We start from the raw sequence: 15984 nt of genomic DNA, 5'->3' as shown, positions 1-15984 counted from the left end.
TTTGAGCTATAACCTTTATTTAAGCCATAATGATAAGAGGTCATATTTAAGCCAACAGGTCTGGTAAATTTTTGGTTTCCCGCCAAGAGACACCCAAATTTTTCATGTGGTCGACACTATTCAAGCCAAAAATAAAAACATGTTACTATTGTGTCAAAAGTAGACGCAAAACGGGACGAAAGTTATTTAAAACTTGTATGAGGAATTTATATGTACACAGTAAAGGATTCATGAATGTAATATCTGAACTCAAAAAACAAATATTGTAGAATTTGAAAAGTGTATATCATGATAATGCTAAACTTAAACTGGTAATATCAAGCCAGGATATTAATAACAGATTCAATTAAGCACAACACTCCTAAAATAAACATTACATTGAGACTCTTTATGAAACTGATGAATAAAGGAGTAAAAGTCTAGGATCTTCATAGATGGGATTTGAACTGTTCAAGCACCTTCGAGCAGAATGACAACACTTTGACGGACCTTGTCGGAAATTGAAAGAAAGAGTTGATGGGTCTGTTTAGAACGGTGGTTTAAGGCGGGGGCTATGGTGTCACCCTTTTGTCTATGCACTATTACTATATATCTCTTTCTTGCTTTGCCCTAATCCCTCCAAAATATTGTGTGTGTGCATATGTTATATAAAATGTGTTTGTTTGTGCATGGGTCCAGAATGAGAGTTGAGGACGTGGGCGGGGAATGGCAAGTGAGAACGTGAGAGCACAGGAGTGGGGGGTAAAACAAAAATATGAAGATAAAAATGTTAGTTAATTGTTTCTAGACTAATATATGAAATGTATTTTTTTTTTTAAATGTAAACAAAATCTACATCCTTAAATTTAGGACATGATTGAGTGTTTAGTTAAGAATTATATTCCTTTTTAAAAAAAAAAATTACATTCAAATTATACAAAGTTGTGGATAATATCTAACGTAACTTGAAAAGAAAGGAAAAAACATGATATAAAACATTCTTGGAGTAAACAAATAAGAAAGTAAATACAGTAGCAACATGTATTTGGAAAAAGGAAAAAAAAAACAAAGAAGAACAGTAGAGACATAGAACGTGCTCCCCCATTATAGGATGCTTGTGAGTTTGCTTGGCTCTAATATTTTGGAGCACACCACTTTTAATCTAATTTTATTATTTTTTAATTGTAAGTATATTTATATTTAAATTCTAAAAATTAATTAATAGTTGTCCTAAAACTAACACATGACATTCTCCCGCACAGTCACTTATCCTAATTCTATTACAAACTATCCTCTTTTTAAAAATAAATATAGATGATAATGCCGATCAGTTTTGACATACTCTTTTAGCAATCATGTGGATAACAAGTTATGCCAAATAAGCTTTAAGAATCATTACCCAAAAAAAAAAAAAACTTTAAGGCTTGCTATTTTTCCCTAATTTAAGATCCTTGCGATTTTCTTCCTTCCCCTCTCAACATTTATATTGTGTTCTTATATAATTCCGTAAAATAAGAAAATCAAGAAATATATAGGCAAACTAGACTCAAAAGAGAGAGATCATCGTAAACTTCATCTTCGTTCTTCTTCAAAAAAATTCAAAATTAATCATACAACATAAATAACATATTTTTCACCTTAATCATCCAGCAAAATTTACTAGTCTGACTAATGCGGATACGTAAAAAGAGATGATTACTATACTTACAATAATGAATTTATTAAGTCATTAAAAACATTGTCCCATGAATTACACACCCTTTGGGAATAAAATTCATTTATTCCTACTCATTATATTTTTTTTTTCCGTTTATCAAAGCAAAGTAATGAAAAAGAAAAACCCCTTATCAATAAGTTGCAACCATTGAGGCCAAAACAACAAACAAACCAAGGGAAGCCTTCAATTTTCCAGCAGATGATGGTGATGGTGTTGGTGGTGACTGAGCATCGGCCGGAGGAGCATCAGCATCTGGTGAGGGTGCCGGAGAATCGGCATCCTCAGATGGAGAAGGGGCCTCAGTTTCTTCCTCAGAAGGGGACTCTGCCTCTTCTTCAGGAGACTCAGCTTCTTCTTCTTCAGCAGGTGGTGGGGCCGAAGCTGGTGAATTTGCCTTTGGTGGTGGGGCCGAAACAGGTGCAAGGGTCCCATCAAGTCCAGGTGTCACAATTGGTTGAGAGAGTGAGAGAATTGAAATGTTGTAAGGCTGGTTCATAACTGATTTGTCTAGCTTGGAATCGCGTTCGGCCCCCTTGACTGCTGAACCAAAAACAAAGCTGCCGTCTTTAGCTGTGCAATTTAAGAATCCTTGGTCATAGGCTGCTTTCCCTGATTGTTGGTACATGTTTGTCATTTTGGCTGTCTTGTCCTTCATGCTTTTGAGTTTCATTGGGTCATAGTAATCCAACACGACGTGTGTTGACAAGACCCTCTTGAGAACATCCTCGGATTTCGAGGTGAGATCACCAATTGCACCATTTGGGATTGCCAAGAGGGTAATTGTACCCCTGTGGTTAATTTCAGTGGCTAAGCCAGACTTAGAAAGAAGCTCATTGAAAGTGCTGTAATCGGGATATTGGCCGAGGATTTTTGTGATGTTAAAGGCAGAGGCTGAGGACGCAGCAAGGAGGAGGAAGGAACAAAGGAGGGGAACAATTGAGCGATTCATCATTTTTGCTGGTGATTTTATTTTATTTTTTGTTGTTTTTTTTACCAGCAAAAATGAGATTTATTTACTCTTTATTTTTTTTCTTACAACCAACTCCGACTTGTGAAAGTTGAATAAAGTGGAGGAATATATAGTGATGTTATGGAGGTAAAAGAATGTTGAGCTTGTGGATGGGAGTGAATATTTCTCTTCCTTACCACAAAAAAACAAAATTCTTGTTTAGAACGAGACAATATCGGTCAAAATTTGGATGAGATAAAGTTTCTGTCTCATTACCACAAAGGCTGGAAGATGCAAAATTTTTAGGTTTAAAATTTACACATTTGCTTGTATGATATATTCTACATGGTAGATCAGTGGGACTCAAAATTACGGGTGATCAACTATTTTTAATTTGAAAATTATTATTGTGACGAGGTGTTCAGTTCAGGGGCGGATCTACTTGGGGGCTAGGATGTTCACTCGAACACCCTCAACAAAAAATTACAGTATATATATAGGGTAAATTTTCTGTGTTTATGTGCATATATTAACTTTTGAACACCCTCGGCAAAAAATGACAGTGTATATTTAGTTTCTTTTTTTTTCCGAACACCCTGAATGAAAATCCTGGATCCGACACTGGTTCAGTTCATATATTTATGAATTTTACTAATTTTCCATATGACTAATAATGTTTGGCTCTAAAAGTAATGTCTACTTGAGCATTCATAAACCCAAAAAATTGGTCCGTCGTTGGGTACATGAAGATGGTTTTTGAGCGATGTTTGTAATAATGTGGTTTGACCAAATACCTGATATGAAATATATGTATGGTATGACTATGTTCTATATTATATTTTTGAACAATTACCATGAAAATGTATTAGCTTACGGACATACTTTTGATAAGTATATTATCCCAATAAATGATATGGTTGACATCACCTATTAGTGTAACTAGCGACCAATCTACGTGAAGTAAATCCACTCTACGTTCGCTAGTAGAAGAAAAACTTTATTGTGTGCCTTACACAACCGTATTTATTTATGTGAGGATTTTATTTTTTCTTAGTGGACCCAATCTTACACTTTTGGGTTCACAAAAGTAAAATTTTCACAAACAGCTATATTTTAGCTCCTTCTAACAATCTATGACTACATGTTCTACATTTACAATTCGTAGCTGAAGGACCCTATATTTAGCTAGTAGACGAGTCGACTTAAATATAAGATAAATATAATAGAAATACACACGCTGAGAAAATTGAAAGTGCTATATTTGTGGAAACAAAATCTATTCCAATTTAAATTAAAATCAGTTTTTAATGTTCCCTGATTCACGCAAATATCCTCCCATTCCATATCTGATCTCATATCTCATTCAAACGGGATGTTATGTTATATTGGTGATTTAATAAGATCTGAAAAGTCTACTCTATATAAACTAATTTGACATTTTATTTTGGATTTATGTTTTAATAGTTGTATTTCGTATATATTTTGGCTATATTTTAGTTGCATTTTGACTGATCTGTTAGATAGTACTTGTTCTGGTTTACTGTTAACTATATTTCATATATATTTTACATAAATTGGGAGTGTATTTAGATGAAATTTTAACTTCTGTAACACACTGTACATTAAAAGTGGACTTATGGAATATATCTAATTTATATTTGATGTATATTTCGACTGTATTTAAATGGTTAAATATACTACAAAAAATTACAGTTATGGTGAAGAACAATAAACACGAATTAACTGAAGAAACATGTGAAAAAAATAAACAATACAAAATATACTTAAAATGCACATAAAATATAGATATGGTTAAGTCACAGATCTGTAATAACTGAACTAAAAAATACAAACGAACTAAATATACTGAAAATACAACATAAATATATAGGTTAAATACACGATGAAACGTAAAAATTAGTATAGAATCTTAACTTTTTTGGGAATTAGATTTGAATGATGAGTGAAATTAATGAGTAGTTAATTAGAGATAAACAAGGAAGATGAACTATTGTAAAACTGATTTGAAATTGGAGGAAATTAAGGGATATTGGGCATAATGGCGTGTATTTAGGGGGATAGGAGAGAGGGACGTTTTTTTTGGCTTAAATTTAGGGGTGTGGGAAGTTATCAGATGAGTGGTAAAAAAGTGGTAGCTATAGGAAGTAAATATGTTATATTTTAGCTACTAAATATAATTATTGTAAAATTTAGTTATGTTCCATAAATAGGTAATAATGTAAGCTATGCCGAGTAAATTTTAGTTCACAAAATTTGGATCCATTAGGAGACATTTTATTACATTTAAATCGATAAAGGAGCAAACTATCATCAAGCGACAAACATGTCGAAAAAGCTAACGGCTGAGCTAAAGGATGTTGGCATTCCGAGATCAAGTGAATGTTTTTCTCATACTTGAGCCGGGGTCAACATAAAATAAAGCGGATATGAAGAGTGACTTCAGATGAGATAAACCCCTAAGTCCAACGACAGATCTTAACATTCCCTGTTCTTTTGTCGGACCATGCTACCAGGGGCGGACCCATGTGGTTACAATGGGTTCAGCTGAACATACTTCATCCGTAAGTTTACTGTTTATATAAGGAAAATTATCTTTAACATCTAATATATAGAAGCATTTGAATCCTCTTGAAACAAAGTTTGGCTCTAGTGCAGCGTTCCAGTGGGTTCAATCCATAGTGAGAATACGAGATCGAATCCGGTTGACAGCATTGCACGCTGTACTTTTGTTTCTGTTTGGTTCAGTTACTTTTTTTTTTTTTTGGATAAATCCGGTTGATAGCGTTGCACGCTGCACTTTTGTTTCTGTTTGGTTCAATTACTTTTTTTTTTTTTGGATAAATCAAGATACTTAAATTAAAATAAAACTTAAGCTATCACAACTAAGGAGGGAGTAAATCCCATTCATGTTCGGGGCTTGCCCCATTAAGATTGTCTGCAAAAGCCCTTGACACAAAACGATTATAAGTTCCTAGCATGTCTATCCAAAAATGGTTACTAACAAACATAGGAGGAACTACTACAACTTTTACATCTTCAAAAATCTTCTTCATGGCTCCCTCCTTTGCTAGCAGATCAGCGACCTTGTTTTGTTCCCCGTAGCAGTGTTTTACCTCTGGGGTTCCCAGCTTGTCCATCAGCAATATGCATTCAGAAATAAATGTGTTACAGGGGATATGGCCATTTTTCAACATTGAGATTACCTCTTGAGAATCAGAATTTATTTCTAGTGGCATTAGCTTGTGTTGCCATGCCAATTTGAGACCAGTGTTTTAAAAGGCGGGGCGTTTTACTTAGCACGGGGTGAGGCGTAAGCCTCGAGGCATGGGGCGTAAGCCCCATAGATCTTTAAGATTTTAATTTATAATGTAGTATATAAAATAGTATAATAACACAAATTTATATATATATAAAAAATACATTAATAGTTTTAAAAAATTAAAAAATGATTAAAATAACTCATAGAAAACAAAACTTCTAACACAATATTCCAAAATAATGTAGTATATAAAATAGTATAATAATACAAATTTATATATATAAAAAATACATTAATAGTTTTAAAAAATTAAAAACATGATTAAAATAACTCATAGAAAACAAAACTTCTAACACAATATTCCAAAAGTAAATGATGCAATGATATAAGAGCTATTATGAAATGCAATTAACTCTAACATCTTAACTTTCAACAAAAAACAATCACAATTTCTTAAATATATTACTACCATACTATGCAATTTACTATCACGCCCCGAACCATAGCCTGGGCGAAACACGGCACTCGGTGCCTTACTGCATGTGACCGAGCGAACCACATGGCTTGCTGAATCATCATGAGGCATAACATGAGCGGAATATAACGTGAATGCATGATGAGCCTTTATAAAATGTAGTAAGTCATAATCCTTAATAAAAATACTTGTTTAAACATGAGTGCGGAAATAACATGAATGAGCCAAAATGGCTATACTACTCCGAATGTCTGACATAACATAACTGACTTGTCTAGTCTATGAAACCTCTATCATGAGTCTGACTAGAAAACATACTTACTGGGACAAGGCCCCCAGCATACCTTAGATGCATAACTAATCATAAAACAAAAGTTGACTAAACCCCGAATGAGATGGGGCTCACCAATAAGCTGATACGAATACTGTCCTACTGAGCAGATGTGTCGTCCTGTATATCAGTACCTGCATCGTGAAATGCAGGCCCCCCGGGCAATAGAAAGGGGACGTCAGCACTTTTAATGTACTCGTATGTAAAGCAACTGAATGAAATAACATGGGACATGAAATAATAATGATAGGAACTGAAACCTGGTCATGAACATGAATACATACATATATATAAAACATGGTAAAAATATCATAAGTAGGGAGAGCAATAACTTATAACCGATCCATGGTCTGGTGCTTGCGTCCCGCCAGCAGAACACTCAGTCCTTGCCAGGGAACATGAGATTTCATAAAATATGAAAGGATCCAGTCATTATGAGAGATCGTCCGGGACATGGGTGAAGCGATCCTCATCCTACGGTGGCTACGTAGTTTCAGGCTATCTGAAGCCTTCCTCGGTAATTAGAGCAACCCCCAAAATCATGAACATGTAAAATAAGTGGCACTTGCTGCCTATGATTTTCATGAAAATAACTTGCTTGTACATGGATATCATAAATTATAGCTTGCTTGAATGAACTTGTAAAACATGTATAGTATTTTCTTGAAAATATCATACTATATCATAAACTAGCATGCATGAACCCATGGAATGAGATATTTGGAAAACATGTATAGTATTTTCTTAAAAATGGTCGTAACTCTTTGGATAGATGTCCGTTTGACCCCCATAATATACCGTTGGAAAGGTATTTCAAAGCTCTACAACTTTCATCAAGGAAGTTTTCCTAAATTCCAAATATGTTTTGAAATACGGGCTGTATTTAACCATATGACATCCAAATGCAAAATTCCAGAATGCTCAGAAATCCTTAGTACCAGTTTACGACTTGAATTACGGGCCGTATACTGAAATACGGTCACTGTTCATGGGCGTAAACCCCCATCTTGAAACTGAACAGGGAAATTCCAATTCCCACATTCTTTATCTGATTTTCTAAGTCTAGGATCATGGTCAAGGCTTAGGTTAAAGGTACGAGGTGTTACAATATCTCCCCCTTGGGATCATTCGTCCTCGAATGATGGGTCATGGTTAAGAATATGGATGGACATGGCTTGAATACGTGAACATGAAAGAAACATGACATAAAACATAAGAGCCTGACATGGTTACGTGAGAACATGGTCATGGATCATGAGAACTGAATACGTGATTACATGGAAACATGTACATGGGGAACATGAAATTGAGTAGCACCTACATGAATGAGAATCATGAAACATTTGTCCTCGATTTATGACTAGTGGTTAAGAATCGCTACTAACTCTGAACCCTACAAAATTTTATGGTAGGACTTCCTTCATAATTCAGACCCTCACGACATTTCTCAAACGCCTGTCAGCTAACTAAAGTACCAACACACAACTCACATAGCATCTTAATACGCATGATGTGACATAACGTGATTACTGAATCCCGAATGTAGCTAACATAAATACTGAGCTGCTTTAAACACACGGATATTGGTTGAATGATTACATGATTACTATACATGGGATTTGGAAGACAATCCGTAGGCACGAATGACATGAGTACTGGAAATAGGCACGAACATGACATGATTACCGGGGTGTGAGATGTATGACGTGGGACATAAATACACGAAGACTGGATGACATGAATACATGAGTGCTAAATTGTCATGAGATACGAATACGTGTGAAAATAGATATCGTAACATGGGATCTGAATGTAGAAAACATGATTGTTACAACATGTGGGTTGAATACTAAGCGCGTGTAGGATTTGGATACTTAGAGACTCAATCATAGACGTTCGTATGTCACCATGGTAATATGAGATAGGAGTATGACTTAGGCTTTGAATGTAAGCGCAACTCGATGCGAATGCGACAGACTTGAATCGTATAACAAGAATATGATCCTAACGTAAGTATTCATAAATCTTTAGCATAGGCATGACATGAATACATCGAATCTGAGTAGAATACTCTTGAGATAAGTGCCACAGGTTATATGAAAGGTTATCTATTTGAATATAGGAATGCACCTTACTTTTGATTATCTTGTTAGCTGTTAATCATGATTATGAATACCTTAGCTCATCTTGCTCATTCTCGTGAGTGAATTATATAGGACTGAGAGAAAAGGAATTATTGGTACTATTCATATAAGATACTTTGTCTTAGAGAACAAACATGACGTGGTGCATTGTACATGGAGGACGTAACGTGGAACATGCGTACATGGGAACGTGATTCATATGGAATGAAACGTGAATAGCATGACATGGGGCATGGGACCATGAAAAATATGGCGTTTATATGAGTACCTACATACCATGGCGTATGGACTTGAGTTCATGAGTATTGAAGTAAGACTAAAGCATTAGTTTGACTTGCATAGAGCACAAGTTGCAGGCTAACTCTTGGGTACTCAGAGACGTAAGGCATGGATAAAACATTACCTTTAGGATTTAGATATACCGAAAGAATAGGACATGGTTCAACATAGCTTACTCTTATCACTGTGAGTAAACGCCCTTGGTATAAATAAGACACGTGAAAGAATGGATTATAGGCATGTATAACTTGTTCCTCAAGCATCTAAGACATGGGTAGAAAGTCACCTTGAACATAACGAAGCCTAGATACTTAGCGAAAGGAAAAATGAATCATGTCATCATGATCGTAAAACATTAGCTATAGGAACATAAGCACGAATTACATAGAATCATAGGTAGGACATCCATCTTGGTTCACCTTCATTATTATCTCACAAAATAATTGTTACGATACCGCTATAAGTGGAATGCATAGCGAAATGAATTGGGGCACGAGTATGTGGTAACATGGATAACATAATCATAGGGGTCAAGATCATCATCAGATTTGAAAAACACTTAGATGCTAGAACATGGACATGAGTATAAAAGCATAATAGATTCGTGAGACCTGAATGCGATTTTTAACTTTAGACATGAGCATACCTGATGTGCGAAACATGAAAGGAAATTCCCTTGCATAGCTTACTATCGTATGAAGTCTTAATTCTTGTATCTTAAACGTGGAGTGTAAAGCTCTAACATGGGCATGATATGGGTACGAAAGGCATGAGTAGAGTACGTCTGGGCATTAGTACTACATAGTACATGAATTACTCTAGAATTGGAACCGTTATACCCTTAAAACCCGCTATTCGCTCTAGAACTTTATCTTATAACATAATTACCTAGTACTTGATCTCAACAGCCTGGCAAAAATCACATTTTACGTATCTTATCTTGGCTACATAAAACTGTGATCCTCTAACATAATCTCTTTAACACCTATCAACTTACGAAACACATAATCTATATCGGCACCTTATCGCACGATCTCCCCCTTAGTTCAAAAGCTGACTTTTAAAACCTGTGGATCTCTCGAGTTAGCGATAAGTGGTCATCTAGTGGATCTGCTAATTTCCTCTAAAATACTGATGACTCATTTCTTCCGCTTACTTCAAGCAAGTCTTACTTACTGTGAAAACTGGATTACTTAAATGAACGGGTGTTTAATGTACATAACTGGCATACTAGCTTTGTCAGTCTTGAGGAAAACTCTTTTCTGATAACCCTTAAAGTCTCTTCTTCTGTAGCTTGCTCTCTTATTGCTTAGATGGTTTTCTTTTTTCACCAATTTCTATACCTCAAATTTAACTTAAACCCTTTGGGTTCTAACACGTCTTCGGTGTATTCAGACAGTTATCCACTTAGTAGTGCTAACTTGACTAAGTAACTCAAATCGTACTTCTACTAACTCTGCTGAAAATTTCTAATTCATTGTATCTATTCAAACTTACTTACTATTCTTCTGTTAACCACTTGCTAGCATCATATTCTCCAATTCTTCTCTGAGTACTAATGTGACGCATAAGGTTATTTCTAACTTTTCCTCCTTATCTGACTCTATTCTGGGGTTGTATACTATCTTTCTGAACCATAGACATGGATCAAACTTAGGGAAATTTCATCTGTCTCAAACAAGGAATTGGAATAACTAACCCCAAACTCCCTATCCACTTTCAAAATTATATCATACTATACACATCAGGGATAAATACTTAATCACATAACCTAAGAGAGAATTGTCATATCTTTTATTTCATAGTAATATCTGCTCCTTGTAGTAACTTACTAACATCATACTCTCTAGGTCTGATCTGAATAAGCTTAAATAATTTAAAACTAACCCTACAAAAAAATTCAATATCGTCTGCTCGTGGTTTTCTTATCGCATCAGTCCCTTCCTAGTCATGTACATAGATCATATGGCATATATATATATATATCCTTGAAAATTCGAGACTTTCTAGTATTACCGGTGGTTGGCTCTTAGGCTATTTCCTGCTCAAAACTACCGTGGACAATTTATGATTGCTGCAGCTAATTTCATAACATGTTACTCTGTAGGGTCTTAAATCTGAACTATCATCCTTATATTGTAGCTCCATGGTTAGATAATCCAAATAAACTTATTCTGTAAGGTATATAACCAACGTGTACCACCATGCCGAAACTTGTTTTTAAAAGGGTATTATCACCTGATAAACACACCATGCACTATTTGGCAAGTCTTGGGTCTCGAATTTCCTTCTTGCCGCTTACACATTTGATACGTTCAGAATTCGATAGAAAAAGAATGCTACTTACTGCTCTAAGCTTCATGGCACGAGTTAGAATAATTCATGATGACTCTATCTGAAAGCAACACATCGATAATGATTAGATTTACATTTTCCTCATCTATTGAGATGAGGCGTATTCGGTAGAATGGGAAACAACACATGAGTTCGAGTGATTTCTGAGAACACAGCTCTATTGCACGATCTAGAGTTGAAAGAAGTGAGACAATCTTAAATGTCTTGGTGATCAACTGTTTATATGTGTGGCGCGCACACACATATAAAAGTGACCTCACTCGACAAGCTTTCATAGACTCCCTAAGACACTTGAACCTAGGCTCTGATACCAAGCCTTGTCACGCCCTGAACCATGGCCTGGGCGAAACACGGTCCTCGGTGCCTTACTGCATGTGACCGGGTGAACCACATGGCTTGCTGAATCATCATGAGGCATAACATAAGCGGAATATAACGTGAATGCATGATGAGCCTTTATAAAATGTAGTAAGTCATAATCCTTAATAAAAATACTTACTTAAACATGAGTGCGGAAATAACATGAATGAGCCAAAATGGCTATACTACTCCGAATGTCTGACATAACATAACTGACTTGTCTAGTCTATGAAACCTCTATCATGAGTCTGACTAGAAAACATACTTACTGGGACAAGGCCCCCAGCATACCTTAGATGCATAACTAATCATAAAACAAAAGTTGACTAAACCCCGAATGAGATGGGGCTCACCAATAAGCTGATACGAATACTGTCCTACTGAGCAGATGTGTCGTCCTGTATATCAGTACCTGCATCGTGAAATGCAGGCCCCCCGGGCAATAGAAAGGGGACGTCAGCACTTTTAATGTACTCGTATGTAAAGCAACTGAATGAAATAACATGGGACATGAAATAATAATGATAGGAACTGAAACCTGGTCATGAACATGAATACATACATATATATAAAACATGGTAAAAATATCATAAGTAGGGAGAGCAATAACTTATAACCGATCCATGGTCTGGTGCTTGCGTCCCGCCAGCAGAACACTCAGTCCTTGCCAGGGAACATGAGATTTCATAAAATATGAAAGGATCCAGTCATTATGAGAGATCGTCCGGGACATGGGTGAAGCGATCCTCATCCTACGGTGGCTACGTAGTTTCAGGCTATCTGAAGCCTTCCTCGGTAATTAGAGCAACCCCCAAAATCATGAACATGTAAAATAAGTGGCACTTGCTGCCTATGATTTTCATGAAAATAACTTGCTTGTACATGGATATCATAAATTATAGCTTGCTTGAATAAACTTGTAAAACATGTATAGTATTTTCTTGAAAATAGCATAATATATCATAAACTAGCATGCATGAACCCATAGAATGAGATATATGGATTTTTCACAGATTACGGACAGATTCTTAATAATCATAAAGAAATATTAAGAACTCAATGATGGAATTATAACAATTCATGCATAATATAATCATGGACATGGACCTAGGGTTATCATGAACATGGTATAGAAACCCTAGTTTTCGTAAAGAATCATAATTTATGGATTATGAGGCATGGGGAAGAACAATGATGTTCCCACACGTAGATAGTAACTCTACATACCTTAGTCGCTCCAAAACTTGAATTAAAGACTTGAGCTTTGAAGAAGATTTCCAAAATCTTGAATTCTTGAACCTTGAGATGGGTTTTCTTGAAAACCCTAGTTTAGGAATGATGTTTTCTTGTTTAGATTACAAGGATATGTATTAGAATTGACTTGGAATAATTAGAGTAGGCTTACCTTGGTGTTCTTGATGATGGAAGAGGGTAGGTGGTCGTTCTAGGGTTTAAAGGAATGAAAAATAATGATTTGAACTGATATGGACGAATATATACTTTTCTGGAAAATTGGATTTTACGTCCAGCAAAATACTGGCCGTATTTTGAAATACGGACTGCACTGCGTCTCTTCAGTAAAATGGTCGTAACTCTTTGTACATATGTCCGTTTGACCCCCATAATATACCGTTGGAAAGGTATTTCAAAGCTCTACAACTTTCATCAAGGAAGTTTTCCCAAATTCCAAATATGTTTTGAAATACGGGACGTATTTTAAAATACGGGCCATATTTTGAAATACGATCCGTATTTAACCATATGACATCCAAATGCCAAATTCCAGAATGCTCAGAAATCCTTGGTACTAGTTTACGACTTGAATTACGGGCCGTATATTGAAATACGGTCACTGTTCATGGGCGTAAACCCCATCTTACAACTGAACAGGGAAATTCCAATTCCCACATTCTTTATCTGATTTTCTAAGTCTAGGATCATGGTCAAGGCTTAGGTTAAAGGTACGAGGTGTTACATTTACCTCCCTAAAAGAAAATAATCAATAAACTTTATCAGTATTATAATTAAAACATTACTCCTAGAAATAAAATTACATTCAAATAACGAAATAATAAAATATGATAATTTTGAGACATAGGAAAAAGATATGAAGACAAATGATAATGATAAGTTGATAAGTGAACATGTAAAATCCGGCTATGTATTTTAAAAGAAATGTTAAGTAATGTTCACCCTCGTGGTGTTCTCAAATAGTAAATATATAATTTACGGCTTGTTATTTGAGATACTTTCAGTCTTCTTATTTTTATAGATGAAAAAACTATTAGAAATCATTCATTTATTAAAGAATTATGAGGGTCAGCAGTATTAACTAAGGAATTTTACCTATAATTGTGTAAGAACTATAAGGCAAGCCCCGAGCATTGGGCGTTAAGCGTGTTTAAGGCGAATAATCGGGCGCTTAGGGCGTAAGCCTCACAGAACTAAGCCCCACACGTAAGCCTCGGGGCATTTTGCCAGTGCCCCGCTCCGGGGCGAGTCCCAAAACTGCCTTTTAAAACACTGTTTGAGACCTCCAATATAGTTAGCAATTCAGATAAATTATTTGTAGAGTTGGATACCTTGCATGTACCCCATGACCCAGTCTCCATTGGAATTCCTAATTACCCCTCTAATCTAACTAATCCCATGGTTACCCATACAAGATCCATCAGTGTTGAAATTGAAGTAACCTCTAGGGGATGGATACCATTTAATATTAATCTGTATCTTGGCTTGTGGCTTGTTAGTGTGATTACAGAGCTGGTCATATTCAACAGCCATACTGTAGGCATCTATAAAGGAAGGATGATGATTCTTATTGTTAAAAAGGTTTGAGTTTCTGTTGGTCCAAATAGTCCAGAGGCAGTAGGGAATGAGAATGTCCCACTGTAGGAGGTTATCAAACTTTTTGCGCTTAATATTGGCCCAGGTGTCCTCCCAATTGTTAGCAATGAAAGAATTGAAGTCTTTGGTGTTATCACTGCATCTTAGGTTGGCTTGGGTCCAAAATCTTAAACAGCACTACAGTCAATTAGAAGGAGATGTTCTCATTTTGGTGTCCACAGAATTGGCATTGAGGATAAATATTAGGCCCAATAGAGTGGAGAAAGGAACTGGTATGGAGTCTACTATGTGCTAGGATCCAGAGAAAGAATTTTATCTTGTTAGGGGTCCTAGTCTTCCAAGCCCAATTAAAGGACTTTTTTTGGTCATTACAAGGGTTTTTATGGTTTATAAACTTATAGGCGCTCTTAGAGGAGTAAAGGTCATTGCCAGTCAGACCCCAGTACATTAAGTCACGCCACAATTCAAGGGGGCATACCGGGTAAATAGTTTTCCCCGTATAGGTAGTTGCTTTAATTAAATTTTTTGGGGGTAAATTCGGGTAATTATTTATCTTTTGATGGGTATTTGGTGTAGCTTTCTCTTTAATTTGTCTTTATTTTTTATCCTTCGCCTAAAAATCTATGGGTTCCGGGTTTGAATTCCCACTCAGTCAAAAATTAAAAAAAAAAATCGCAACACAGAGTTTTGGATTCAAATTCCACCTTAACCTAAAATTTGTCCTATGCCTGAAGGCAAACTCTATCTTATCGAAAACTCTGTCTTAAGGGAGAGTTTTGCAGGCAAATTCTATCTTGTGATTTTTTTTCTTTTAATATTTGACTGAGCGGGAGTTCAAACTCGGAACCCATGAGTTTTTTAGGCCAAGGGCAAAAATTAAAGACAATAATTTGAGAGACAAAAATTAAAGACCACACCCGAATAAGGACAATCGTGCAAATTGATCGCTTTAAACAAAACTGAACTTTCAATTCATCATAGTTGCAACAAGGCATCCAACGAACAACGCCTATAAAAATTAAAATCAAAATGAGAATCCTCAATTCATGAACTTTTTGCTCCACTTCACCAACTTTTTTGTTCAAGTTGTTCCTTTCAGTCTTAACATTATTCAAAGATGAATTAAAGTATTGATCACCATCACCGCTCTATAAAATAACTCTTTGTCATGGAATTTTGGAAAGACACATGAATTAACTTGACCAAATCGACAAAAATCTAGTAAATGTAAGACAAATAATCATCAATTTAAAAAAAAAATCAGACAA

At 35.6% G+C, this 15984-nt stretch overlaps 1 protein-coding gene across 1 annotated transcript; it reads right to left on the bottom strand.

The window, feature by feature from the left end:
• Positions 1–1680: 1680 nt before the first annotated feature.
• Positions 1681–2763, bottom strand: LOC132611510 (fasciclin-like arabinogalactan protein 3). The gene has a single exon (XM_060325928.1). The coding sequence runs from the start codon at positions 2646–2648 to the stop codon at positions 1827–1829; it is 822 nt and encodes a 273-aa protein (XP_060181911.1). The 5' UTR covers positions 2649–2763; the 3' UTR covers positions 1681–1826.
• Between the last annotated feature and the right edge of the window lie 13221 nt (positions 2764–15984).

Source organism: Lycium barbarum, chromosome 9, assembly GCF_019175385.1.
Source record: "Lycium barbarum isolate Lr01 chromosome 9, ASM1917538v2, whole genome shotgun sequence".
NCBI classification, from domain to species: Eukaryota; Viridiplantae; Streptophyta; class Magnoliopsida; order Solanales; family Solanaceae; genus Lycium; species Lycium barbarum.
Note: the sequence above shows the minus strand (reverse complement) of the source record. Positions and strands in the feature narration are given on the sequence as shown.

Excerpts from the sequence above, each read along its gene's own strand:
- LOC132611510 (XM_060325928.1), bottom strand. The coding sequence starts at position 2,648 with ATGATGAATCGCTCAATTGTTCCCCTCCTTTGTTCCTTCCTCCTCCTT.